At 38.5% G+C, this 26849-nt stretch overlaps 1 protein-coding gene across 1 annotated transcript; it reads right to left on the reverse strand.

Moving 5' to 3' along the window:
• Window positions 1-1641: 1641 nt before the first annotated feature.
• Window positions 1642-25894, reverse strand: LOC128606065 (von Willebrand factor A domain-containing protein 7-like). The gene is made up of 16 exons (XM_053622059.1): window positions 25682-25894; window positions 25318-25526; window positions 21980-22252; window positions 21796-21889; window positions 19580-19693; window positions 19179-19359; window positions 18551-18720; window positions 16014-16126; window positions 10062-10178; window positions 9666-9884; window positions 7863-7995; window positions 7624-7776; window positions 7375-7467; window positions 7012-7280; window positions 6284-6577; window positions 1642-3520 (listed from the first exon to the last, which is right to left on the reverse strand). The coding sequence occupies exons 2-16, from the start codon at window positions 25516-25518 to the stop codon at window positions 3047-3049; spliced, it is 2898 nt and encodes a 965-aa protein (XP_053478034.1). The 5' UTR covers window positions 25519-25526; window positions 25682-25894; the 3' UTR covers window positions 1642-3046.
• Between the last annotated feature and the right edge of the window lie 955 nt (window positions 25895-26849).

Here is a 26849-nt window from a genome sequence, read left to right on the forward strand (position 1 = left end):
GCAGTGTACCAGCGGTTTCAAACATATATGGCCCGACAAATGATTTTAGAATCTCTGTTCTTATTGGTCTTGTGGACCATAATGGGCTCATTGCACAAACTCATGCATGTTCTTAGTACTGCTCCTGCATTTCTGTTTATTACAATACACTCACAATGGCAGTATTTTACACTTGGCATCTGCAAGAGCTCTAAATTATGTACTTTCCATGTCTCTTTGCAAAATAACAAATTTATGAGTTTCACAGTAATGGGGGTGAATGCTTATTGTAGGAGACTTATTTCAGGTCTCAATTGTTAATATTTTTTGCTATATTTAACTTGTGTTAAGTAGAAATTTAACGATGTTTATATTTCCTTTATTCTCATTGGTTTTTACTGTGCATGCTCAGTAATGGTATGCTAGTTCAGAGTTAAGTGACATATATAAAAAAGATTATTAGGATGTGCAAGTTTGGGAGAAAACAAACTTTTTTGGGATTGCAGTATGTTAGAATCAAATAAATTGTTGAGAAGATGTGATAAAACAAATGGATTATACTGTATGACAATTTAAAGAAATGTGAAATTTTGCCGAGTTTGAAGAATAAATAAAGACTAAGGATATTTCATGGATTTCAGAGTTGTGAATATTCGCTAAGCACACAAGAGTTAAGATACGCATCAAAACTTGTAAACTAAAAAATCACATGCCCCATACACTTATGCACTCACAAAGTTTTTTGTTTGTAAATAATTTTGAAAACACTGATAGCTAATACTAGCTAGCTAGCTTTCATTTAGTAACCAGTGAAGTAAATATCACAAACTATAACATTATACTGGCTGTGCTTGAGGAGAAAAGGGAACAGGGAACTTGATAATGTCTGGGATGTTTTGAGCTTTCCACACACTAATCAACACATTTAAACCAAGAATTAAACAATGTTGAGGTATAACCAAAATTACAACACATCATTTTTCACAAATATTTTAATTTATGTCATAGTAAATCAAAATGGGGAAAAAAGCAAAAGAAGAGGGGAAAATGGCAGTAAAATTGCAGTTTTGGGATAGAAGCAAAAATTAAATGCAATAAATGTACAGTATTATGTAATACATGTTTCAAATTTATGTGTATCAGTTAAGTAACATATCACCATAATCATCTGTAAATCCCTTAGTGATTCTAGTGCTAGCATGCAATCCAGATAAATGGAAAAAGTAACAGTACATTATTAATTAATGCCTTACTAATACCTAAACCTTATAACAATATATTGGATGTAGGCATACTACACTGTAATAGCAAAGGACTCAGAAAACATTTTAACTGACACAATATTACCCAGTAATCTAAGAACTTACTCCTATTTTAAATTTGCAGTATAAAAGTGTAAATTAAGATTTTGATTCTAAAGATTAATGCAACAGTCTATAGATCATAGGCAAAAACAGTTTTTAACGAGCTTAGCATAAATGTTACCTGTGCACTTACAGTGGTGCTTGAAAGTTTGCAAACCCTTTAGAATTTTCTACATTTCTGCATAAATATGACCTAAAACATCATCAGATATTCATTTATTTATTTATTTATTTATTTATTTATTAAGAACAGTGGTCCAATATTACATATCTGTGAGTGGCAAAAGTATATGAACCTTTGCTGTCAGTATCTGGTGCGACCCTCTTGTGCAGCAATAAGTGCAAGTAAGTGTTTCCGGTAACGTTTCTGAACTTCTTTAACGACACACAAGGAAAAACACAAGGGACCAAGACCAAAAACTCAAGCTCAGGCATGAACACAAACTTACAGTACATAAACTGAACACAAATATAACAAAAACCCAACAAAACCTGACAAAATCCTCCAACAAACAAGAGGGGAAAACACAAAACTTAAATAGAGGAGCAAATCAGGAAAATAACAATCAGATGAGCCTGACCAACACAGGAAATGAGGAAGACAATTGAAGAAGTTGTTGTATATGGGAAATGAGCATGAAACTGCCTGTGGTGGCCATGACATCTCATTTAAACCAAAAATATCTATCATCCATTCACAAAACATTTTTACAATAGATCTTTAGCAAATGCAGAAAGGCAGCAATGTTCTTTTTATAGAGCAGTGGCTTTCTCCTTGCAACCCTGCCATGCACCCTACTGTTGTCAATTGCTCACGTGAAGACAGACTCATGAACATTAATATTAGCCCATGCGGGAGAGGCCTTTAGTTGCTTAGAAGTTACTCTGGGTTCTTTTATGACCTTGTGGATTATTACACATCTTGCTCTTGGAGTGATCTTTATTGGTTTATCACTCCTGGGGAGGGTAACAATGGTCTTACATTTCCTCCATTTGTACACAATCTGTCTGACTGCAGAGTGGTGGAATCCAAACTCTTTAGAGACGGTTTTGTAACCTTTTCCAGCCTGATGGACATCAACAACTCTTTTTCTGAGGTCCTCAGAAATATCTTTTCTTCGTGCCATGATACACTTCCACAAACTTGTGTTGTGAAGATCAGACTTTGATAGATCCCTGCTCTTTAGATATAATGTAGCTCTTACTCACACATGATTGTCATCCCATTGATTGAAAACACCTGACTCTAATTTCACCTTCAAATTAACTACTAATCCTAGAGGTTCACATACTTTTGCCACTCACAGATATGTAATATTGGATCATTTTCCTCAATAAATAAATTACCAAGTATAATATATTTGTCTCATTTGTTTAATTGGATTCTTTTATTTTTTTAAGCACTTTTAGCACCACTGTAATCTAATGCCATTAAATGAATAATAATCCCTTAAATAAATAATAAAGCCTTAAAATCCAAGATTAATGCCCTCAGAGTTTATACACAGGTTAAACAAGTAAGATTTCCTTGCTTTTATTCAGTGATTTATAGTTAGATAGAAAAATAAAGTTTATGATTAAAGTGTGTTTCACAATGTTAATTTACTACTCACTCTAGGTAAAAGCACTACTTAAAAGGTGTTATGTAGGATTAAATATGTCATTCTGATTCAAATTCAGATCAATTTAGGTATTTCCTAGAGCTATATGAATTGGTAAATTAAGACTCCTAAATTTAACCAAAGGAAGACTGGCAGAAACAAACAACATTCTACACCATTAGTGCTGGTGGGACGAGATGTTGTAGTTGTAGTAGTGTTGATAGTGGTGGTGTTGGTGGTTGTTACAGGGGGTGCAGTGCTGGTGCTTGGTTCTATAGCTCTTACAGATTTGAAGCAGGTGGCAACATTTCCCACTGCATCCACAGCAACCAGTTCCAGGTCTGAGGAACAGCAAGAGGAGTTATAGACGACCATAGTGACATTCACGCCCGTGTCACTGAGCACAGTGGTGGTGCTGAGGTTGCCGTTTCCCTGGAAGACTCTCACACTCTGAATGCCTGATCCATTTCCATCAGTCATGTTGGTAGTGAGGTACCATGTGGAAAGGCTGCAGTTGCCTGAACAGTTAGCATTTACAGTAACTTCCTCACACATGGGAGGAGTAAAATCTGTTACCTTAAAGAAGCAGAAAAACAGTTGAGTTACTACACAATTTGCCTTTAATAACTTGTCTGTTATAACTAAAATGTGTGGCAGTCTGTGAAAACCCTTCACATGGTGAAATGTTGATGTTTACATATATCTCAACCACAAGTAAACATTTAGCATTTTAAAGTCTAAGTACCACCAAAGATGAAAATGGAAGAAATTGCTTTTTAAGATTTCATTCTGATTGTCACACAGGAGCATTAGTAAATTTCCAGTATTACAAGTGGAATTGATTAGGATTATGTCTGTTTCAAAATGGGATGCATATATTCAGCAACTTGATCAAATATTTACATTTACAGTGTAGTGAAATCAGATATAACTAACAAGGTTTTAGACATCTTTAAGCAGACTTCCTTTTTTTCTTTTTTTGAATTTTGGTGAAATACATTTATGGTTGCTTAATGTTGGAGTACCATAAACTGGATCAAAATATTATATAACTCACTCAATTACTCTATAACCAATGGATACATCTCTAAACCATTCACCTTACATAGAGGAACAAGACAAGTTTGCCCATTGTCACCATTACTTTAGAGCCACTTGCTGCAGTAATCAGAGAAAATAAAACCATTACAGGACTATAGAGTAACTCACACTCTTATAAAATAAGCCTTTATGCAGATTACATTTTTATATATAACAAATACATCAACACCCCTTCTGCCAGTGCATGATCTGATAAACAGGTTAAAAAACAAACAAAAAAAAACGTGTCTGATTACTCAATTAACTGGTCCAAATCAGAAATTCTACTACTGTCTGAGCCACACAGGAGTACTGTTGCTGGGTATCTACTGTTCTAGGAATATCTAGGAATCATCATATCTTCGAAATGTCAAGATCTCTTTAAGCTTACTTTCACACCTCTACTGCAATTGATAAAAGAAGATGTGTTAAAATAGAACAAATGACCTTTATCCCTAATAGGACAAATGTCTACAATCAAAATAAATGAAAATACTTCCATAAATTAATTATCTTTTTTCCATGACTCAACACTGAGACACTAATGTTGTAGTGCACTATAACACTCAATATAAAACTCAAAGTATAGTATCTGCATTGTAAATTATAATGTATTATTAAATATTTGTTTATCTATGAAAGTCGAAGTGTCTGACAGGATTTCCCAGACTGCCACACAAATAGGAAATGAATATCAGAGTAGCTGTGGTATTGAGATCTAATATAGTGACTTCTCAGTAGGGCTGTCAATTTAACGTGTTAATTTAGTTTGATTAATTAATGAAAATATAATGTGTTGAAATGATTAACGCATTTAATGCACACCCGCCCCAGACCTGTACGTCCTCTTACATTGCATACAGTTGCTTAGTGACTAGCATGAGACAAGGCGATGACCAACCTCTGCTTTGTCCTCTGAAGGGAAATTTTAAATTCAAAATGCATCCAGATGGAAGCACTGGTAAGCACAAAGTCTTTTGCAATAACGAATTTGCATACCATCGAAGCAATTCTAACTTAAAATACTAGCTGAACTCAAGGGATGCTTAAGTGAGCTTTACAGTTAGCACAACCCCAGCTGCTACAGTCAACACACTCCACCAAACCATGTTGACCGAGAGCAGGCAGCACAATATTAGTAAGTGTACATTGGAAAAGCTAACAAATCCAAAAGCTAAATGGATTGCCAACTAAGCCATAAGCTGCCATGCATTATTCATTTTTGTCTTTGTTTTCTTATGATCTTGACTTAACAAAAGTTATTTTATCGTGATCACGACTTAATTTTTCTGTGTACTCGAAATAACATGTTGCTTTTATTGTTTGGAGGCAGCAGAAGCTTAGCTCAATCCTGCATCATCATGGATGAACAAAATGGTTTTACTTTGATTGGAGACTCAAGTTGAAATAGCTCTATGTCTGTCAATGATTGACGACTTTCTGTCGGATACTTGATAAGGGAACACCCCTCCCTCTTAATGCAGAGATAAAATCCATCTCAACAGCTGGCAAGCAATTATTAAATTTATGATGCCAATGGTGAAGATGCACCAATGTGGATGCAATACCAGTCCCCTTCATAAGGTGCGGGATTTTCTCGCAATAAAATGACTTAGTGAGAAAACAGCTTTTTATGTCAAGATCACAAGATCATGAGAAATCTTTTATGTCAACATCGTGAGAAACAACTATTTTTCTTGCGTCAAGATCACAAGAAAACTACTTGTTATGTGGAGATCACGAGAAAATTACGTTGTGACCATGATAAAACAAGAAAGAAAGAAAAATAATAATGCATGGCCTCTCAGGGCTTCTGTAGATTGCTATGGATTGTAGGCCTGTTAATATGGTGGAAGGGTGTTGATGGAAGCATTTCGAATTGCGTCCTCTGATGCAACCTAAAAGTTTGTGTATTAAATTCTATGTTGAATCAAATAAAATAATATATTTCTTTCTAAAGCTACTTTTTGCAATATCTATTCAATGCTTTTCTCATATAACACAATAATGACTGGGGGTAATTTGGAGGGTAATTTCTGATGTGTGATGTGGTAAAATTGATGTGTGATTAATTGCAATTAATGTGATTAATTCATCGGCACACCATGTAATTAATTTAGATTAATTTTTTTTTGTATTAATTGACAGCCCTACGTCTAAGCTTTGAAATCTCAATGTCCTCCTATTCAACATCTGAATTTAAGCACTGAGAATTCCTTGAGAACATATTGGAATATTTAATGTAACGTAAATAATTACCGGAGCAATAACAGCAAGACGCAGCACAGCATAGTTGGAGTCGCTTCCATCAGGTGCTTCAGCCTGGATCGTCACAGTGACATCAGTTCCCGAGGAAGTATTTTCAGGAACAGTCAGAGTTACTGTATCATTCGCACTGCCCCCACTCTCGAGAGTTATGGATGTGTTAAAGCGAGTTTCAAAATTGCGATCATTGCTGACACTGATACTAAAGCTCCCTCCAGAGCCGTTGGTTGCCACTCTGAAAGGCAGAGTGACTTGTTTTCCTGGTTCAATTGTTCCAACAGGTTCAGTCTGAGGGTAAGTAGAAAGAAATAAATATTTTTCCCTAAATATCTTTAAATGCCATTATAATCAGTCTTTGCAAACTTTGACTGTACTTGAGCAGTTTTCATGAGCAGTAAATAATGTGAACAAGAAGGAATGATGGACTCCAGGATACTCTGTGCTTAATGAATAGGATTTTAGAAAATGTTGGAATGAACACATTGACTCTTAGGGTGAGATCAGAAAATACAATATCAAGAAAATACACAGTCCCTCCTAAAAACAAGGAAATGTTAAAGAAATGTCGAATTTGATTATTTGCTGGATGGAAATTGCTGTGTTGATTTCATAGTCCTTTGAAAATGTTGATTAATTAGCTTACATTATTATTATTATTATTATTATTATTATTATTATTATTATTATTATTATTTGTTTAAGTTTTTTTTATTTAAACTTACAGTAATGTTCACAGCTGATGCTTGGAATTGAGTTGGTGACTGTCTCTGAAAGGTGTTATCTGAAGATCTAGAGGAACTGATCTGTCCAACTACACGAACAGTAAACTCTCTTGCTGGGATGCTGTTGAAGGTCACTAAGTACTGCCCACTAGCTACCTCTTCTAGTGTTCCATTTAAAGAGTTTGAACTTGAGGCTTCGACCAGAGACACCTCTGTAGGACTCACAGTGTCCCCACCGACCATGGACACCAACAGGGTGACATTGGTCTCTGAATTAAGGGGAAAAAAATAGAGTAGAAACAGTGAAAGATTTTGATCACAACCAATTTATTTTTACATGATTATGGAGAGTTGGCCACTTACTTGCTGCAGGCCTGCTGTTTAATACAGCATAGCTTGGATGAAGCCCTTGGGAAAGTTCTACAAACTCAAAGATGAAGTCAACCTGGCTTTGACCTGGATAAAAATATATATATATATATATATATATATATATATATATATATATATATATATATATATATTCACACTGAACATTTTCAGAACCATTAACAAACTTTTTACTTCCATCTTTTATTTATTCATAGCTAAGCAGGAGAGAATTTATTTTACCAACAACTTTGATGGTGTAGGGCTGTGTTGAGGTAATATTGAAGAGCCACAGTCCAGTCTGCTCTGAGATATTTGGTTGCACTGTGTAGAAGTTACCAACTTCCTGAATAAGGCCCAAAGTCCCATTGAGTTCAGCACTGCTTTGTGAGACTCCTAGTTAGATAATAGCATCATTACATTAGTTTCTGAGTGTTGTAGTATCTCAGAATGAGATTTTGAGTTAATGTAACAATCTACACCTGAGGGACTAGTGATGGTGTAATATGGAGAGTTGCCTGTGATGTAAATTGTCAGGTTTTGCACAGAAGAATCCACAAAGACTGAGAAGTTTTCAGCTTTGGCTGGGTTTCTTACAGCCTGAAAAAGAGTGACCTGAAGAAGCAAAAAAGTGAGTGTAACTCATTACACACAAGATACTCATATGACCATGCTGAGACAGTTCTGACATGTGTGCTGAACTTTACTGATAACATTACATGGGTCAGAAACACAATCCAAAGTTTAATCAGAAACCAAGCATAAGCCTTCAAGGAGCAAGCAACATTTCATATCTTGTCACAGGACTTTGCAAATACCAAAATAAGATGTAGAATTTATATTCCGTAAGAATAGATTTGTCCAGTCTAATCCATAGAGAGTCTCTAAGGCTGCAGGTTTTTGTTCTTACCAAACCAGAGACTTTACTGTTTTTCTCAATTGCTTTGGCCCACTCAAATGATAAATAATATTTTCAAAGTAACATGCAAAACTCCACTGGTCACTTGTTCACAACAGATTTGACCCTATGCAAATGAATAAGAACAATTCTCTATGATTCACAAAGTTACCAAATGTATGTCTTGTTGATAAAAACTGATGTGTTGCTTCTCAGTGAAATAGTCCTACTCTCCAAAATATATATGAATTATTTCATTGTGTAAGTCATCACATTCACAACATTCCATTCAGTTATCAAAATCTGTCAGGCATACTGTATTCTTTAAATATCACTGATATGGAATTTTTGTAATATAATTTTTGTAAGTGAAATCCCTCACACTCTTGTGTTCATGAATGAGGCTGGCTTCAATTTGGCCAAAGGAAGCATATGTGGATGAAATGTCATAGTCCACAGAGCCAAAATAGATGTACAAGGCTACCGCAGGGGCAATATAACAATGTGTGCAGTAATGGTGTGAGTAGAGTAAGTAGAGTAGAGTGAGTAGAGTAGAGAATGGTGTGAATATTGGAAAGCCTACGATCATTGACCTCAATGTCTTGACCGAATGTCCCTGCTTGCTGCAATCGATGTTGCTTTTAATGACATCACTGCAGAACATTGCAGGAGATGGTTGCGGTATGCAAGAAAATTTCCCCCATTACCTAGCAAGAGAAAATGTTAGGTGTGATGTCAATGAAAATCTGTGGCCAGGCATACAAGAGTGACAGGATGTCCAGTGAGGTGGACTGTGTCTTTAGTGTAGCACTGTAGTGCTACTGTATTACAGTACAATGTATTATTTTTGGCTTCTACTGTACATGGTTTTTTTGTATTGATGCATTTTTGCACTCTATTGTGCTGTGGTATTATTGTATTTACAGTACTGTACTAAAAATAAAAAGTTACATGGAAATGTGAGTGCCCCTTTTCTGTATAAAGTGTAATGTAAACCTTTGTACTGTTAAAATCTGAAGCTGAATAGTATTTAATTTGATACACAATATCATTCATTTAGACAAAAATCCATTCTTGTACAGTAAACCATTCAGATTCAAAGAAAAACTGAAATTTGGATGTAAAGAACACTTCCAGGGTCCACAAAGAAAGTTCAACTACAATAACTGAAAGCATAAAACACTATCCAAACATTACAGTGATGGCAAAATTCATTCCTTTAGTCATCTTCAGTAACATCCATTGCTCTGTTCACAGTTGCAGTGGATCTAGAGCCTAGTGAGGCATGAATACACCCTAAAAAGGGATGGCAGTCCAAATGATGTTTACAATACAACAGAAATTTAGCTGATTGAGCCATATTTGTGTAAATTATTTCTTTAATTACCAGTGTAGATCTGGAGGTAACATCAATAATGCCAGTAGCCTGGGACAGGGTTCCTTTGGTAACCTCAATAGCCTGGCCCCCAGAGGCCTGAGCCAGGTCCTGGTAGACAGGGTTAAGTGGAATGAAAAGCCGAGTGGAGACTTGCTGTTGGCCATCTATGGCCTTGGCACTCCTTCTGCGACGCCCAGAACTGAAAATGTTAGTTAGCATGAAGGTTACCTTCAAATTGGGAAAGAAAATTTTATCAGTGTTCTGCCCACATTAGCTAGTCTTTATGTATGTGCAAATGATCGATATTGATAAATAAATAAGCAGTATGGATTAGTTCATTTATAATAAAAAAATCCAAATAACAGTAGTTGGATTGTATATATATGAACATTTGCATACACTCACTTTAGACTTTGTTATCTCAATCAGTGCTTGCACAGTGCTTGTCAAAAATGTATCTTTTGCATCAGCATCAGTGAAAACAAAAATCTCAGTCTGTGGTGGAGATCCAGTCAGGGCGAGCTGAAACAAAAAAGATGCTTCTACTTAGTTAAAACTGTTTAAATAAAACAGGGATCATATAGGGAGCCAGCTTATAACAGGAATTTTGACTGATTAACTGACTTACTGGCTTACAGACTGAATGACTGACTGATTACCTGCCTGACTGAGTGACTGACCAATCTCATTGTTGAAAACAAGGCATGCATGGGCATTGCTTGATGGGAAAAAAAAAATTATTAATACACTATGCATATCTATACATCGGGCTAAAACAAAACGTCTGGGTTACACATGTAACCCTGTTCCCTGAGAAGGGAAGGATGCATTGCGTTTAGCATTACACTATGGGAGCGCCCCTCGCACTCGACCAGCATCTGAAGCTTGTGTAAAATCATGCCTATTTATTGGCCTGCCATGATCAGGTGATGTGGCAATTAAGCGCGTCGCATGATATATATATGGCACCTGTGAACCGCGCCGTCAGCCTCTATTATCTGAAGCAATGACGCAATTCACAGGCATACCCGGTATGAAAAAGCTACGCAATGTCTCGTTCCCTTCTCAGGGAACAGGGTTACATGTGTAACCCAGACGTTCCCTTTCAAATGGAACTTCACATTGCGTTTAGCATAAGACTATGGGAAAGAGAATACCCACTCCATCATACCGAGGGTACGGACTGTTCAAAAAGACCCAAGCCTGAAGGTCACTGCAAGACAATCGAGCCCAGGGTGGAATGAATATCCAGGCTGTAATATCGAATGAATGTGTGTGGCGTAGGCCACCCTGCAGCAGCACACACATCCTGTAAGGATACCCCATTGGACAAAGCCTTCGAGGTGACCCCCCTAATGGAATGAGCCCTTATGCCCAGAGGCGTAGCAAGACCGTGCACCTCATAAGCGATAGAGATTGCTTCCACTATCCAATTAGAGATGCACTGCTTTGACACAGCATCACCTCTTCTCTCGCCACCAAGCAGACCAGCAGCTGCTCCGACTTACGCCACTGGCCGGAGCGGTGGACATAAGTACAGAGAGCCCTTACTGGACACAGCAGGTGCATTCTCTCTTGTTCCAGTGTGAGGAACAGAGGAGGGCAGAATTCTAGACTGCAACACCACAGGCTGGGCAGCAGATGTAGGCGCCTTAGGAATATAATCAGTAAGGCCTTGGCTAATCCAGGGGTAAAGGCAAGGCAGGAAGGGGCAACTGAGAGAGCTTGTAGATCTACTACTCACTTGAGAGATGTCAGGGCCAGCAGAAGAGCTACCTTTAGAGTCTGAAGCTTCTCAGAGGCTGATGCTAAGGGCTCAAATGACAGACCTTCCAGGACCACAGAAGATCCCAGGAAGGTATGCGCAGCCTGCAGATGGGCCTCAGCCGCCTGACAACATGCATAAACCTCGAAGTTAGAGGATGTTGCCTCACCGAGGCTCCATCAACAGGGGTGTGGCTGGCCGAAATGGCGGTCACGTAAGCCCTGATTGTAGAAGGAGCCCACCCCGCTGAGAAACATCCTTGTAAGAACCGCAGGACTGTAGCTATTACACTGTTCACTGGGTCTAGCTGGCGTTCCTCACACCACAAGACAAAAAGCCACCACTTGAGCACATACAATTTCCTCGTGGATGGTGCTCTAGGGTTCAACATGGTCTCTACAACCTCAGTTGTGAGACCAGAATCTATGAGCTGGTGCCCCTCAGGGGCCAGAACCAAAGTTTCCATAGTTCCGGCCGAGGGTGATAAATCAGCCCTCCGGTGTGAGACAGTAGATCCACTATAAGGGCTGAAATGGGGAACCCGACAGACCTTCCAGGACCACAGAAAGGTTCCAGGAAGGTATGCGCGGCCTGCAGATGGGCCTCAGCTGCCTGACACCATGCATAAACCTTGAAGTTAGAGGATGTTGCCCCACAGAGGCTCCATCAACAGGGGCGTGGCTGGTGGCCACGTAAAGCCTGATTGTAGAAGGAGCCCACCCCACTGAGAATCGTTCTTGTAAGAACTCCAGAACTGTAGCTATTGTGCAGTTCACTGGGTCTACAGTTTATACAATATTATCTCTGAGAACCATATTCGAGCTGGCCAATATGGTTCTACTAGCAGCAGACATAGACTGTCTTGGTGAACTCTCGCTAGAACTTGTGGGAGCAGAACGATCGGGGGAAAAGTGTACAGATGTGACCTCGGCCACATGTGCACCATGGCGTCCAACCCTAATTGTGCAGGAGGATTGAGGGCAAACCACAATGTGTTGTCTCCTCGGAGGCGAACAAATGCAGTCCCGCTTGGCCAAACCTCCGCCATATGGACTCCACCACTTGTGTATGGAGCCACCAATCCCTGGGCCTCAGCCCCTGCCTCAACAGGATGTCTGCCCCCACATTCCAGTTGCCCATAATGTACATTGCACCCACTAACAAAACTTTCCCTCTGCCCAGAGAAGAATTAGTTGTGCCTGCCTGAACAGGGGGTGCGGACATAATCCTTCCTAGTGGTCAATATATGAGACCACCGCTGTGTTGTCTGTAAACACATGATAAACACATGATAATTGAGGAAGAAAGAATTTCAGCGCTAGAAATATGGGCCACATTTCTAGGCAATTTATATGCCACTCCAGATGAGGGCCACTCCAGAGACCGTGAGCTGGACAGCTGTCTAAGACCACGCTCCAGGCCATGAGGGAGGTGTGTCATTATCGCCTTGTGCTAAGGAGACACCCCTAGAGTGTGACCCAAGGCTAGAAACCGGGGACACTCAAATTCTCAGAGCATGTAGGCATCGCCGTGTGACACTGATTACTCTCAGAGGTTTCATACTTTCACGAAACCCCCAACTTCTCAGCCACCACTGAGACGGTCTCCTGTGCAATAGGACCAATGGTATGATGTTGGCTGCCCATAAGCTCCAATAGTCTCCCATAGAGACTGGGGGGGATGCCAAGATCCAGCTTTATCTTGCTCAATGTTGATAGGATTGACCCTACGCATGTTGGGGATAGAAACACCCTCATTGCAGTAGAATCCTTATAACCCCTAGAAAAGTTGTCCACTGCACTGGAAAAAGCATACTTTTCTGAGCTTCAACCTGAGCCCCAAGTTCTTCATGTGGGCGAGAACAAAATTTTGAGGTTGAACCGCCAGTTCCCTGGATCATGCTAGAATTAACCAGTCGTCCAGATAGTTTAGTACACGGATGCCCTGGAGTCACAGTGGAGCCAGAATGACATCCATGCACTTTGTGAAAGTGCGAGGGGATAAAGCTAGCGATATTTCTATGTGGAATTATGCACCTTTTAGATCTATCATCACAAACCAGTCCTCAAACTGAATCTGTGGAGCTATAAGTTTGGGCGTCAGCATCTTGAACCTGTATGTCGGAAGAGTACAGTTCAGATGACGCAGATCTAAAATTGGCCGCATCATCTATTTTTTGAGGACCAGGAAATAATGGCTGTAAAAAACCTCCCTCCCTCAGGGAATGGGGTACATGTTCTATGGCCCCTTTGTCCAAGAGGGATCTTACTTCCTGCGCTAACGTCGGGCTCTGGTCTGTGCGGACTACTGTGGTGAGCACACCTCTGAACCCGGGGGGGGGGCAGCTCTAAACTGGACCCGGTAACCCTTTTCTATGGTAGACAGAACCCATGGAGACACATTTGGCATTAGTTTCCATGCTGCCAGATGGTCTTTTAGTGACGTTAACTATTCCACATTCTATTAGAGGGAAATCAGATCAGATTTTCGTTGCCGTGTGACAGCTCGCTGACCAGAGAACACTGAAAACTTGGGTAGGGGAGGCCCTACAGTAGCACTGGGGGCTAACTGCCCTAACAACCTCATGTCCCCTGATACGTCCCTCCACAGCCCCTCAGGACCGCTCTTCATTGTCTGCTTGGCCTTTATGACCATTCTCAGATCAGGCCTGGTAGCAGACCGCGACTGTGGCCGACTGGTTCCCCTGACTGTTTGCGGGGGTTGGGTGCCATACTTGCCGTCTGTTTCTCCCTCGCACTAGTGCTGAACTCAATACATCAGGGAAGGAACTGGCTGAATGCCACCATATGTCGAGCTCACTCAGCAGGTCTGCTTGGTAGGCCTGCAACACTGTCATTGTCTGCAGTGACCCACAAGCAAGACTACTACTGCATCGGCCTTGCCCACCAATGCCATGGTGGCTTGGGTGGCAAAGCTGGCCCCCTAAATTACCTGACGTCAATGGAGAGAGGTAGCTCGCAAGCGCCTCCTCCACCTTCAGCATAGATAAATAGCCATGCTGTTCATTCCCCACAATGGCCAAATAATCCAAAATCGTGGGGTTATAGATACGGCTTATGCATGGTTTTTCCCCAGAAGCCTGATATTTTGTCATGCACTTCTGGAAGAAAGGGGAGTTTTCTGTAGTGTGAGGGATTTACTTTCACAGCGGAGAAAAAAACTCATCCAGCCTTAGTAATCACTTCAAGCAGCTCTTTATATGCTGCTTTCAGTTTTTAGTACACCATTCTGGCTCCTCGGAGTCAGAGAGGAATTATTACTATAATTTTTGTGTGTGTTTTTATCCTCTTTTTTCCTTTTGGCTTTCAATAGCAGAAGGAAGAGTCGTGGCGCGAGCACCAAAATCCAGTGGAGAGCTGGACCCGGAAGAGAGAGCAAGAGATAGAGCAGCGCTCGTCTCCGGCTCCTCTTCTGGATCCATAAGAGATCCCCTGGACCTGAGATGGCTAGCTGCCTCGGCAGCGGCCGGCCCAGATCCGCGAGGCTCTGAAACCCAACTCACTTCGGCTTCAGAGAAGAGAGCGAGTTGCGAGTGGAGCTGCCTGATGTAGGCGTTACAATGCACAGCCACTCGAGGCTGCCATCGCATGGCCCAACTATAGACACTTCACACAGAAAGTGTGCACTATTCCCCATGATGAAACGGGAGTAAGCCGTAACACACTCTCACTCATATTTTTCTCTCTCGCTCATTCCTTTTTTCTATTTCTCTTTTTTGAAAAGGATAGAAAAGGTCTGAGATTTTGAGAAAAGAAAGAGAGGAAATTAAGCATCTTTTTGTTTCTTTACACAAACAACTGACATGCAGTCTCGCTGAAGATAATAAGGCTGACGGCGCGGTTCACAGGTGCCATATATATCACGTGACGCGCTTAATTGCCACGTCACCTGATCATGGCAGGCCAATAAATAGGCATGATTTTACACAAGCTTCAGATGCCAGTCGCACACGAGGGGTGCTGCCATAGTGTTATGCTAAACGCAACGTGGAGTTCCCTTTGAAAGGGAACTCTTTTTTTTATAGCAAAAAATTTTTACTGAATCAAACAAATTTCCAAAAAAAATTGCAAACTCTAAGTGCAGACAGTGTAGCTATGATTTAGAAGACAATTTTTGGGAGAAGATTGGGAGAAGGAAAGATGAATTATGGAGTGGATAATGTCTGTACTCAGAAATGCATGTAAAAAAACAAAACAAAAACAAAACATATCCCCCTTTTCCAATGCCCAGATTTTTGGACTAATTTGAAATGTAGTTTGGCTGGAAATTTTGCTGAAACCTGTCAACCCTGGTTAATGATATTACATGGAACACAGCAGCTAGCTGCTAGACTATAAACAAAACCAAGAAGTCAACTTAATAATAAATAAAAGTTACCTTTAAAAGGCAAATCATCTTTAAAAAGGTAAAAAAAATGTCTGTGTTAATATTATTTTGAATCAGAAGTAAATTTTTTCTTTACATATATATCATACAAAAATAACAAGGAATGATTAATGACATTAAAAAGCTTATTTCAACAACATGACATAGAACACCCAACAGCAAATTACTGTATTACTGTTTCATACCTGGAGTCCTGAGAGACACATTTCAGGAGCATCTCCTCCACCAGAAGCTTCAAGTGCACTGAGTTGCTGTTTAAACACATTAGGATCAGTTGTTCTTGAAAGTGGGCCATAATCTGAAAGAATGTTTAAGAACAGAGGGAAGTTATTTATTTATTTATTGTTTGCTTGTTTGAACCATGTTATCCTTTTGGTAATCATTTTAGCCGTGCTTATACACAAATCTAGTATCTAAAATTTTTCTTTATGTCACGTCGCTGCAATCGCGCGAGTACAGTTCCCAGAGTGCAGCGCAAACTACAAACGTGGCCAACGTGGACTACACTTCCCATACACGCACACGCTCGCATTCTCAGGAGTTCTGATTACGGACACCTGCACTCAATCACACACACAGTATTTAGGTCATGCTTAGAACAATGGTTACTCGCAAAGTAAACCCTCAGCAGTCTCGTCTCTGCCGTTCACCAAGCCGTCATCATTGTTTTGGATTTACCTGGTTCTCGAATTTACTGCATTGTGTTTTGACTACAATTCCCAGCGCTGCCTAGTATTGTCTGTTTGCCCAATCGCCTGACCTCTGCCTGTTTTACAAGTTTGCCTTCAGCCTGATCCTCGCCTTCCAGCGTCCATATCGCCTGTGCTTGCTTTCGCCATGGGCAAAGAAAATACTTGTACCTGATTTGCAGTGAAAATGTTTGGGACCAAAAAGTTACCTTAATAAATAGAGAAATTAGTTTCCTCTTTTCATTTTCATTCATTTGTAAATACAACAAAATGACACCACTTGGTACATAAATGATAACATCATGCCATTTTTAACCTTCACGTTGTTTATAATTTTCTGATAAGACACTCTATGTTAGGTCTTATCTCTTAAATATACTACAGTGCTGGTTGAATTCTTGAATCTGATTGGTCAGAGGGTGTTGAGGTTTTTTTTTTTTTTTTTTTTAAACAGCAGCTCTGACAGTATTTCCGGCTGCAAGACAAATCACAGGTTTATATTATTGTACTTGTTCTAATATGTTACCATTTCAATAGATTCAGTAAATGGCCAAAAGTATGTGGACACCTGACCATCATACCCATATGTGCTTGTTGAAAATGCCATTCCAAAGTTGGTCCATCGTTTGCTGCTATAAGCCTCCACTCATCTGGAAAGGCTTTCCAGTAGATTTTGGAGCATGTCTGTGGGGATGTGTTCATTCAGCCGTAAAAGCATTAGTGTGATCAGGCACTGATATTGGGTGAGGAGGTCTGGAGTGCAGTCAGCATTCCAGTTCATCCCAAAGGCTCTGTGCAGACCAATCGAGTTCTTCCACTCCAACCATTGCATTTCTTGGACCTCACTTTGTGCATGCTGCCATTGTTATGCTGGAACAGGCTAGGGTCCTTTAGTTCCTGTGAAGGGAAATTGTAATGCTCCAGGATACAAAGACTTTCTATACAATTGTGTGCTTCCAACTTTGCGGCCACAGTTTGGGGAAAAATCACATATGAGTGTAAAGGTCAGGTGTCCATTTACATTTATGGCATTTGGCAGACGCCCTTATACAGAGCAACTTAAATTTATCTCATTTATACAACTGAGCTAATAATGTCTATTTAAAATTTATGGAGGGAAGTCAGGACAGAGGTCTGTTTTCAGTTCCTTGGTAACATGACAAGCTGCATTTTCTCTTATTAACTTCATGAAAGCAGAAAAAAAATGGAATGACTGTTTATAGCTGATAAAATATGTCAAATATTAAGGAGGGAACTCTGGACTTAATTTCCCAGCAGCCACTGCACCATACTCATCAGTGTCACATGACCACCTGCACCTGATTTATGTTTCGCTTAACGAACACACTAGTATATATGCCACTGTTTGCACTGCTTTCACAGATCTGTCACGTTACAAAGAAGGATACGGAAGCAAGCGCAGATCTTCTAACATTTAATAAACAAACAAAAACAAAATACAAAGACACAATAACAAGAGGCAAAATACTGTGGCAAAACCTAAACATGGACGCATGGACAAAAGCATAGACAGACGATATGTGAGACAAAGAAAGCAGTGCAAACAGTGGCATATATACTAGTGTGCTCATTAACCGAAACGTAAATCAGGTGCAGGTGGTCATGTGACACTGATGAGTATGGTGCAGTGGCTGCTGGGAAATGAAGTCTGGAGTTCCCTCCTTGATATATGACGAAATGTAAGTGATAAGAGGAACTTACTTATTTAATGGAGGTTCCACAACATTAACTATAACTATGAAAGTATAATTTGCTACAAAAAAAATACACTTTAATTCATAAATAGTGTCATCACTGGAAAAACTTGCTGCAGTATAAGATAAATAAAACATGATTGGACATACAGTTGTAGTGTGAAAAGTAAGCATTTAGTCAGCACAATTCTCTATTCACTGTTCATATTAAATGAAACTCTCGAATGTTACCTACACGTACACCTTACTGTAGCAGTATAGCATGCTATTTAGTATGACTATTTTATAAACAAGCAGCAGTCAAGGAATCAAATTTACCAGGGTCATTAAATGGCACGAGGATGTATTCTGAAGGTTGAGCTGCTGTGCCTGTTTTACTGTCAATGATGGCTGAAGTAACTCTTCTGACCTCTGCAATGTCATCAGACATGCTGCCAGTGGTGTCAATAACAAAACACAGCACTGAAGTCTGGCTGAGTCCCATCAGTCTGACAGATGAAAAAACAAAACAATACAATGAGCAGTTAAACCTGGGTATTCCACTAAAAAAGAGGCAGAGTAAATAAATGCAATTATGACTTTTAAACATGTGATAAAGCCTGACATCTCTAACACTATTCTTGAGGAATCATCAGAGTATTGCTGTGAATATCAGATGGCAAAAGTGAAGACAGAAAATAACACAAAGATACAAATAGATATGGCACACCTACTTAAGGAAGTAAGTACATAGTACATACTAAATATGTACTATGATAATGACACATAAATGAATGTGAAAATAAATGAAACATAAAGAACATAAATGAAAATAATGACACATAAATGAATGTGTCATTTATGTCATTTATTAAACATAATGAACATAAATGAAAATAATGACACATAAATGAATGTGTCATTTATGTCATTAGTTAAATCCTGTTTTATACTATTACTTGGACACCTAAGAAACTCAGAATCTCCAACTGTCGCTCGAATGTCTTGCAGTAGTTCTTTGGTAGCAGCAGTGGCTACTGATGCTGCGATTTCATGCAGATAACCGTGATCAGAGTCTCGAGCATCCTTATTTATGCCACCTTGCCCCCAACTTGATACATCAAAAAGTCCTCCATGACTGCACTTTCCTTAAGAAGAAATGAAAATGTGAAAATACAAAAGATTTCATTTGTCTTTATTGTGGCTGAAAATTAAACAGATTTATTTAGAGGGCAAATGGAAAAAATATGAATTATATATATATATATATATATATATATATATATATATATATATATATATATATATATATATATATATATATATATTCATCTCTAACAAATTGCCTTAAGCTATTTACCAAATTACCTTTTGGTTTGGAAAAGCCAAAGTATCCTGATGTTAGTTTTTGCTGTGCAATGACAGGTTCCAGGATGTTTCCTACACAGCCATTACTATTACAAGGCTTGCATGTTTCAGAATCTGGCAAAACAGATAAGAAATATATGTTGTATGAAATCACACTTCTCGGTTTTATTTCCAATACAACATGATCTGCTTATTTATTCTTTGGTGCACAACCTAGATTATTTTCCACTTAATTGGTCAGTATGCCTTTATTTGTCAGTACATTACAGTACAGTGAAATTGTTTTCTTTGCATATCCCAACTTGTTAGGCAGTTGTTGTTTGAGAGCAGGGTCAGCCATGATACAGCACTATAATGCTATGTTAAATCATTACACACATTCTTAATTCCTGCCCCTCAGAGGGGTAAGAATGTGAAGGCCTGATCAGGCTTAGAGAAATCACTACATAGAGAAGGATGCTCTAATTTGCAGTGCATAAACTCTTCATTATATAACATTAGCGAGTTCACTTATGCTAAGACCTTCACAGCCACTATAACTTCACCCAATTGAACACCTGTGACAGATTTTGGTGTGGCATGTTAGACAGGGCTCTCTACCATTATAATTCAAACACCAATCGAGGAAAAGTCCTTAGGAAGAATGATGTTCCTGTACATTTCCAAAGACTTGCCAAAGAGCAATGAATCTGTTCTTGTGATTTGTTGTAGACTGACATGTTTCTAAGACACTAAGTTGTTTTAGCTTTACTTTGTCAACGATCTGTGATTTATAGATAGACATAGACATAGACAGACATATTTATAGATAGACATAGACAGACATATTTATAGATAGACATAGATAGACGGCTAAAATCTATAGTGGAGCTTTTCATGGTTGACCAAAATAGATTAGTATGTGTCCTGCTGAAAAAAAAAATGCAGCTTAGTCTGACCAGCTACCAACTGCTAAAACACAACCAAAGCTGGTGGAGCTGGTAGACCAGCTTTACTAGGTAAGCTATTTTCTAGCCTCCTAACTGCTTCTATTGTGAGAAACATGATTAACCAGTCAGGATTGTGCATTTTTACGTTTCTGTTTGAAATCCAGCTGTCACGATTTCCCCTTGAGCCAGCGCTGCAATATCACAGTGTGCTCAGAAAACCGAAGTGCATGCTCGTGCACGAGCCAGGTGTGTGAGCCCTCAGTGAACGCACGCTTTCTGGTCTTCAATGACCTTGACTTTGTTTATGCTGGACACATGCTTTTGTTATGGTTATGTTCTGTCTCCGCTCCTGTTTTGTCATTGTTTTTTTCTGAATGTGTGTTGTCATTGGTTTCAACTGTCCTGTGTTTAACCCATGATTACGTTTGTCATGTAAACCCCTGTCTCGTAGCACATTGTGTGGTATTGAGTTAATCTCATTACCAAGCGATTGTTTCTTGTTTCGTTTCATGTTCAATGACCTCGTTTTCTCGTTTCTCAACTCTGATTCTAGCCTCGCCCTATTTATGCCTGTTTGTATATTGCCCGACCTTTTGCCTGTTATTAGAGCACATGTTGGATTACTGTTTTGGATTTGTCTGCCTGCCTCTCTCTATAATAAACGTCTTTTACTGCACTTGCATCCGTCCTAAACCTCCCTTATGTTCCGGTCCGTGACACCAGCTAGTTCCACTCTGAGCTCACAGCTATCAAAATGTCAGCAGATGAAGGTTTAACCAAGAGAAAAACAAGCATAGTTCTAGAATTCTACCATTTCTAGCACCTTCTTTTATTCATGTTCAGTGGATATGTATTGTTAAAGTGTCTAATGGCAATGTTATTAAATATGGCAAGATTGGTTGATGCCTTAAATAGTGCCTTAATTGATTTAAGTACACCTTTTTGCATTCACCACTCCTACTACTGTCTGGAATCCACCCAGAATGCATGAGCTTGTTGCAATTGTCAATATAACACATATAATTGTATAATCGATGTCCACCCCAGAAATGAATTCCTGGCTTCACTGCGAAGCTGGTAATATCAGGCCAGCCTGGATTCTTTAGCAGGGTGTATTTGTTTTTACACTAAGAATACCTTAATCATTAATGTCTTTTCAAATGTATAATATGCAATTACACACACACACACACACACACACACACACTAAAGCTAAATGTACTGTACATTCAACAGGAGAACAAGCAAATACACCAACAGAGAAACACCAACACAGTGTGCATTTACCTGCTATGTTGTTAATTGGGGTGTCTGGTTTAATCAGGTTGGAATAAGGTTCACTCTTTCCCATTTCAATCCAGTTACTATGACTGTAGAAATCCTTAGAGAAAGACATGAAGCAGAGTCAACCATAGTATCTTCACCTCAATTATTAGCAATGCTGCTATTCTACAGTAACATGGTGCCATACCTGCAAAGTGTGTAGGATTTTACCAAGCTCGGCTCTGGCAGCTTGATAGCTCTGCTGTTTGACATTGTACTTGACAGCTGAAAGTCCATTAGTAATAATTTGACGCCCAGACAAAAACAACTCGTTGTCAAAATGGTAGGAATGGTCAGAAAAATGCCGAAAGTCGACCCAGGCATTGTGACAATTTATCTTATCAAGACTTCTTTGAAAATCTTTGGCTGAATCAGATGCGTAACAGCTTCCTGCCACAGACATTACTGTCAGTGGGACTGGCTGCAATAAGAAAGGCACAAGACAGCCTAATATAAAAATAATAGAAAAATGTTTTTATAAGAAATAACGATAACACTTTCTATGAAGCCCATGCTTATAATGAATTATAGCCCCACTTATAATTATTTATTAGCAAGTATTACTTCTTTATAAACACATTTATAACAACACATAAAGACCTATACTTCGTTATAATAACAGTTAAGTGATACATTTGCTTTTTCAGTGCCCATGCTCATAATGCATTATACACCAATTTATAAGTATTAATTAGTCAGTCTTATGGTTCCATTAATTTATTAAGAAAAATGCAGCCTGCATTTTTATAATGTTTTTATATTAGTTATTATGACTTATTAGTAACACAGATCTATTTCTGTGTCCAATAAATAAATTATTTTAACGGGCGCTCACATTAGGCTAAGCATGCATATGTTTGTCAGCCGTAGCTGTGAATATGGGCGGGAACAGGATATGACATCATCTGTCAAAACCAGGCAGACTCTCTTTTTAAGTTGTTTTTATAATCATTCAAAGCTGTGTTGTAAAGTACAGGATAGCGCAATACCGCTAAAATTAGTGCTTCCATTTTTTAAATTTCTATTTTTTTACTAGAAAGTTCACGTAGTGATGTCACAATCATCTCTTGGCATTTTTTTGGAGGAAGACAGCATGGATTGTGCCAAGGAGCATTCCAGCATGGAGTGGACACGGTCCTTGAAAAGTACGAAAATAATGTTGCTTTTTCTATTTAAAATTTTTGCTTGTAGTGTGGAAATGTCTTTTTTGCAGGTATGTAAATTCATTTTTGCATGTCGAATGGAACTGAATTTTTTCACATGTAGCATGGCAGTAATTGTTTTCACATTGTCATGTCATGGAAAACTCATGACTCCATTTTCCAGAATGCACTGCAAACTACAAACATGGCCAATGACTATAATTCCCAAAACTACACACAGACATGTCACCTTCTCCTGAGGACTAATAAGAGACACCTGTTCCCAATTACATTCGCAATTACCACACATAAAAGAGACTCTCATACACAATGTCTTTGCGAAGTAATACACTCAGTTGACTAGCTCTCTGTCTATATCAAACCTTGATATCATGTTTGTTTTTCAGAGAGCACACCAAGTTCCTGTCTGAGGTCGACGAGATGGCCTCTCAAGCCAAGTTCCTGTCTGAGGTCGACGAGATGGCCTCTCAAGCCATGGTCTTGTCCGAGGTCAATGAGACGGCCAACCAAGTCCTGCACATGCCTGGGACTCATGTCATGGCAAACTCATGACTCCATTTTCCAGAATGCACTGAAAACTACAAACATGGACAATGACTACAACTCCCCAAACTACACACAGATAAGTCACCTTCTGAATCCTGTACAAGAGCAATGTCAAATTTGATGAGCATAATGACCAGCTAAAAGGCACCACTGGCTATGACTAGCTCTTTTATGTGAAGTCCATCAGGAAGCAGCTCTTATTGACATGCAGGGTATACTACCAGTCTCACCAGAGCCTGGCCATTGATGAAAGAATGGTAGCCACAAGGTCTAGAATTGTGGATTTTGGAGTGATGAAGCCACAAGCTCAGCGTGTCTGAGCCAATGGAGGCTGCAGCTGTCAATGACGTGTCACAGGTGGCAGAGAAGAGGCCATGCGATCCAGTGACAATTGTAAACACTTCAACCTTTGCCAAGAGAGACAAAACCTCAACTTTTTTCGATTTACAGTACAACAATCAAACCAAAACTGTAAGTACATCTGAAATGATGGAACAGGAAAAACAGGTAAACACACCAGCAGAGAATTACCAGCAATCCCAAACCCTGCTTACTGATTCACTGATCCCTAAATATTATACTCTGTGTTCTGTAACTACATGGTGTGAAGTAATGGAATTTACATGACGGATGCAAGTGCAGTTTAAAGCGTTATTGAAGAGACATGCAGACAAGTCCAAATTGAAAGGCAAAACTGTGCTCAAAAACAAGTGAGGCATCAGATTTAACCAAGTATTGAGTCTTGGTCTTCAGTGAGTGGGGATGATATCAAGGACAGCCAAGCTCAATGATGTGCACTAGACTCTGACTCTTAATTTTTTTTATTTAGGTTTTTTGCAATTTTGTTCCTATTTTGCATATAATAGTTTATATTTCGCAATTTCATATTTGTTGTAAATAGTTATTTTTAATCCCACCTCCATTTCATAGGAGGTGGAAACAGCACTTTCTGCATGCCTATATTACATATATGACAGTGCTAACACGGCTCTGGTGCTGATTTCAGTAAATACTTTTTATTTGTGAAATTGCTCATTTTGTAGCTAAGAGTTCTGTACTTTTCCAATTTGTTATTTAATTTTTTTTTTGCCATTTGGAAATTTTTTGTGCATTACTAATAAGTCATTATAACTATGGTATAATAACGTTATATAATAACATTATAGAAATGCAGGCTGCATTTTTATGAATACATTAATGGAACCATAAGACTGACTAATTAAGGCATTTATAATGCATAGTAAGCACATCTTCATGATTTCTTAACATTTGTATTATGGAAACTGCATCCTATGCTTTCACTTTACTTGAAGCCATCAATGATGCATTTATAAAGGTTAGTAATTGTATAACTCTCAATAAGTATTTCTAAGGCAGCACGACACAGCTATCAACAATATAAAATAATTTACTTATTGAACATAGAAATAAATCTGCATTACTAATATGTCATTTTAACTAATTTAATAACATTATAAAAATGCAGGATGCATTGTTCTGAATACATTAATGGAACCATAAGACTGACTAATTAATACTTATAAATTGGTGTATAATGGATTATGAGCATGGGCATTGAAAAAGTAAGTGTATCGCTTATAAGTAATTATAACAATAATATAAATGTAGCTATAAAAAAGTATGGGTCTTTATGTCTTTAATTATAAATAATTTTAAATGGGACTATAATTCATTATAAGCATGGCTGTCATAGGAAGTGTTACCAAAATGTTTTTTTTAAAACTTTATATTTTAATAGATTTAGAGTTTTATTCACCATAACAAAATCTCGTCCCTCCTGGAGTGCTTGCGATTTGCAGACATCGGCTGTTGCCTGTAAAATTGCTTCACGAGTTATGTCCTGATGCTTCTTGGATCTCGACCACAAAGGCATGAAGGCCAGAGTCTGACTTGCCATGAGGATCATTATAAGATACATATAGATCAGTTTCTTGATGAGCAGATTTGTGATAGTCATTATCAAAGCTGTGAAGAGAAAAAAAAACTTGTCATCAATAACCTCCAAAACAAACTTTATATATCATTAGTTTACATAATTTATTTAAATATATAAATAAATATTGAAATATATTAAGCAGTATTATAAGCATTATAATAATAAATTGTTGTATAGTTCATACCTTAAAGCTTTAGTCTCTAGATGACTTTAGTGGATCCACACTCTGTAGTAGTGAAAATTCTTTGTGCTTCTGCCTTCTGCAGTTGTTTTATGCAGTACAAGCCTGTATACTGTATGAAAGCCACTCCCATAACCATACATAACATTATGATGGACTCTTGGCCTATTTAAGAATACATTATTTGAAGATATTTTAATTTCATGCAGAAATGTATAATGGCCTATAATTTACAGACTTTACTGAACTGAAAAATATTTCTCTTTTCATGTATCTCAACCACAAGCAATATTAAAGTGTTTCCCCTAAAAGCGATAATTTTCAGGTTACAGCAGTCCATGAACTCCAGTTTAGTAGTTACTGTACTCTGTTGTGTTGTTAGCATATGTTTGTACATGCACTTTATGTAAAAAATGTGTAGGTCTTATTTATTTCTGTATTGTCTCAAGTGGTTAGTGTCTTGGTTAATGTAGCACCGTGAGTCTGGAGGAACGTTGTTTCATTTCACTGTTTACTGTACCAGCTGTATATGGTTGACTTGACTTCCCACCATAAACACACAAGCAACCCTGCTCCCATTCACCTGTGTTCAATCAACTGCACTCACTCAGGACTCTTAAAAAAGAGACTTTCATTCACAAGCAATTTTCAAAGTATATGATCAGTTTTGTATGTGTTTGCCTTGCCTGCTTTAATCTGTTTGCTCATCACATGAACGTGCCTGTTTTTGACCTTGAATCTGATTTGGATTTGTTTAACTTTGTATTAAGAGGTGTTTTATCTGCAACTGCATCCATCTTTGCCTCCATTACCTAACAATAGGAAAGTAAATTGCATTTAAATAACATTTATACATAAAAGACATTAGTGACACTAAGAACATGTTAAAGTCTTTCCAAATGTATCATTTACATAGAACAATCAAACCAAAACTGCAAGTACATCTGAAATGAAGGAACCGGAAAAACAGGTAAACATACCTGCAGAGAATAACAGCAATCCCACACCCTGCTTAATTATTCACTGATCCATAAAATGTTGGTGTTCTATAACTACATAGTGAGATGTAATGGAATTTTGGTGACAGATACAAGTGCAGTTAAGAGCTTTATTGAAGAGATGGGCAGACAAATCCAAATCGAAAGGCAAAACCATGGTAAAAAACAAGTGA

The sequence above is a fragment of the Ictalurus furcatus genome, chromosome 3 (assembly GCF_023375685.1).
Source record: "Ictalurus furcatus strain D&B chromosome 3, Billie_1.0, whole genome shotgun sequence".
NCBI classification, from domain to species: domain Eukaryota; kingdom Metazoa; phylum Chordata; class Actinopteri; order Siluriformes; family Ictaluridae; genus Ictalurus; species Ictalurus furcatus.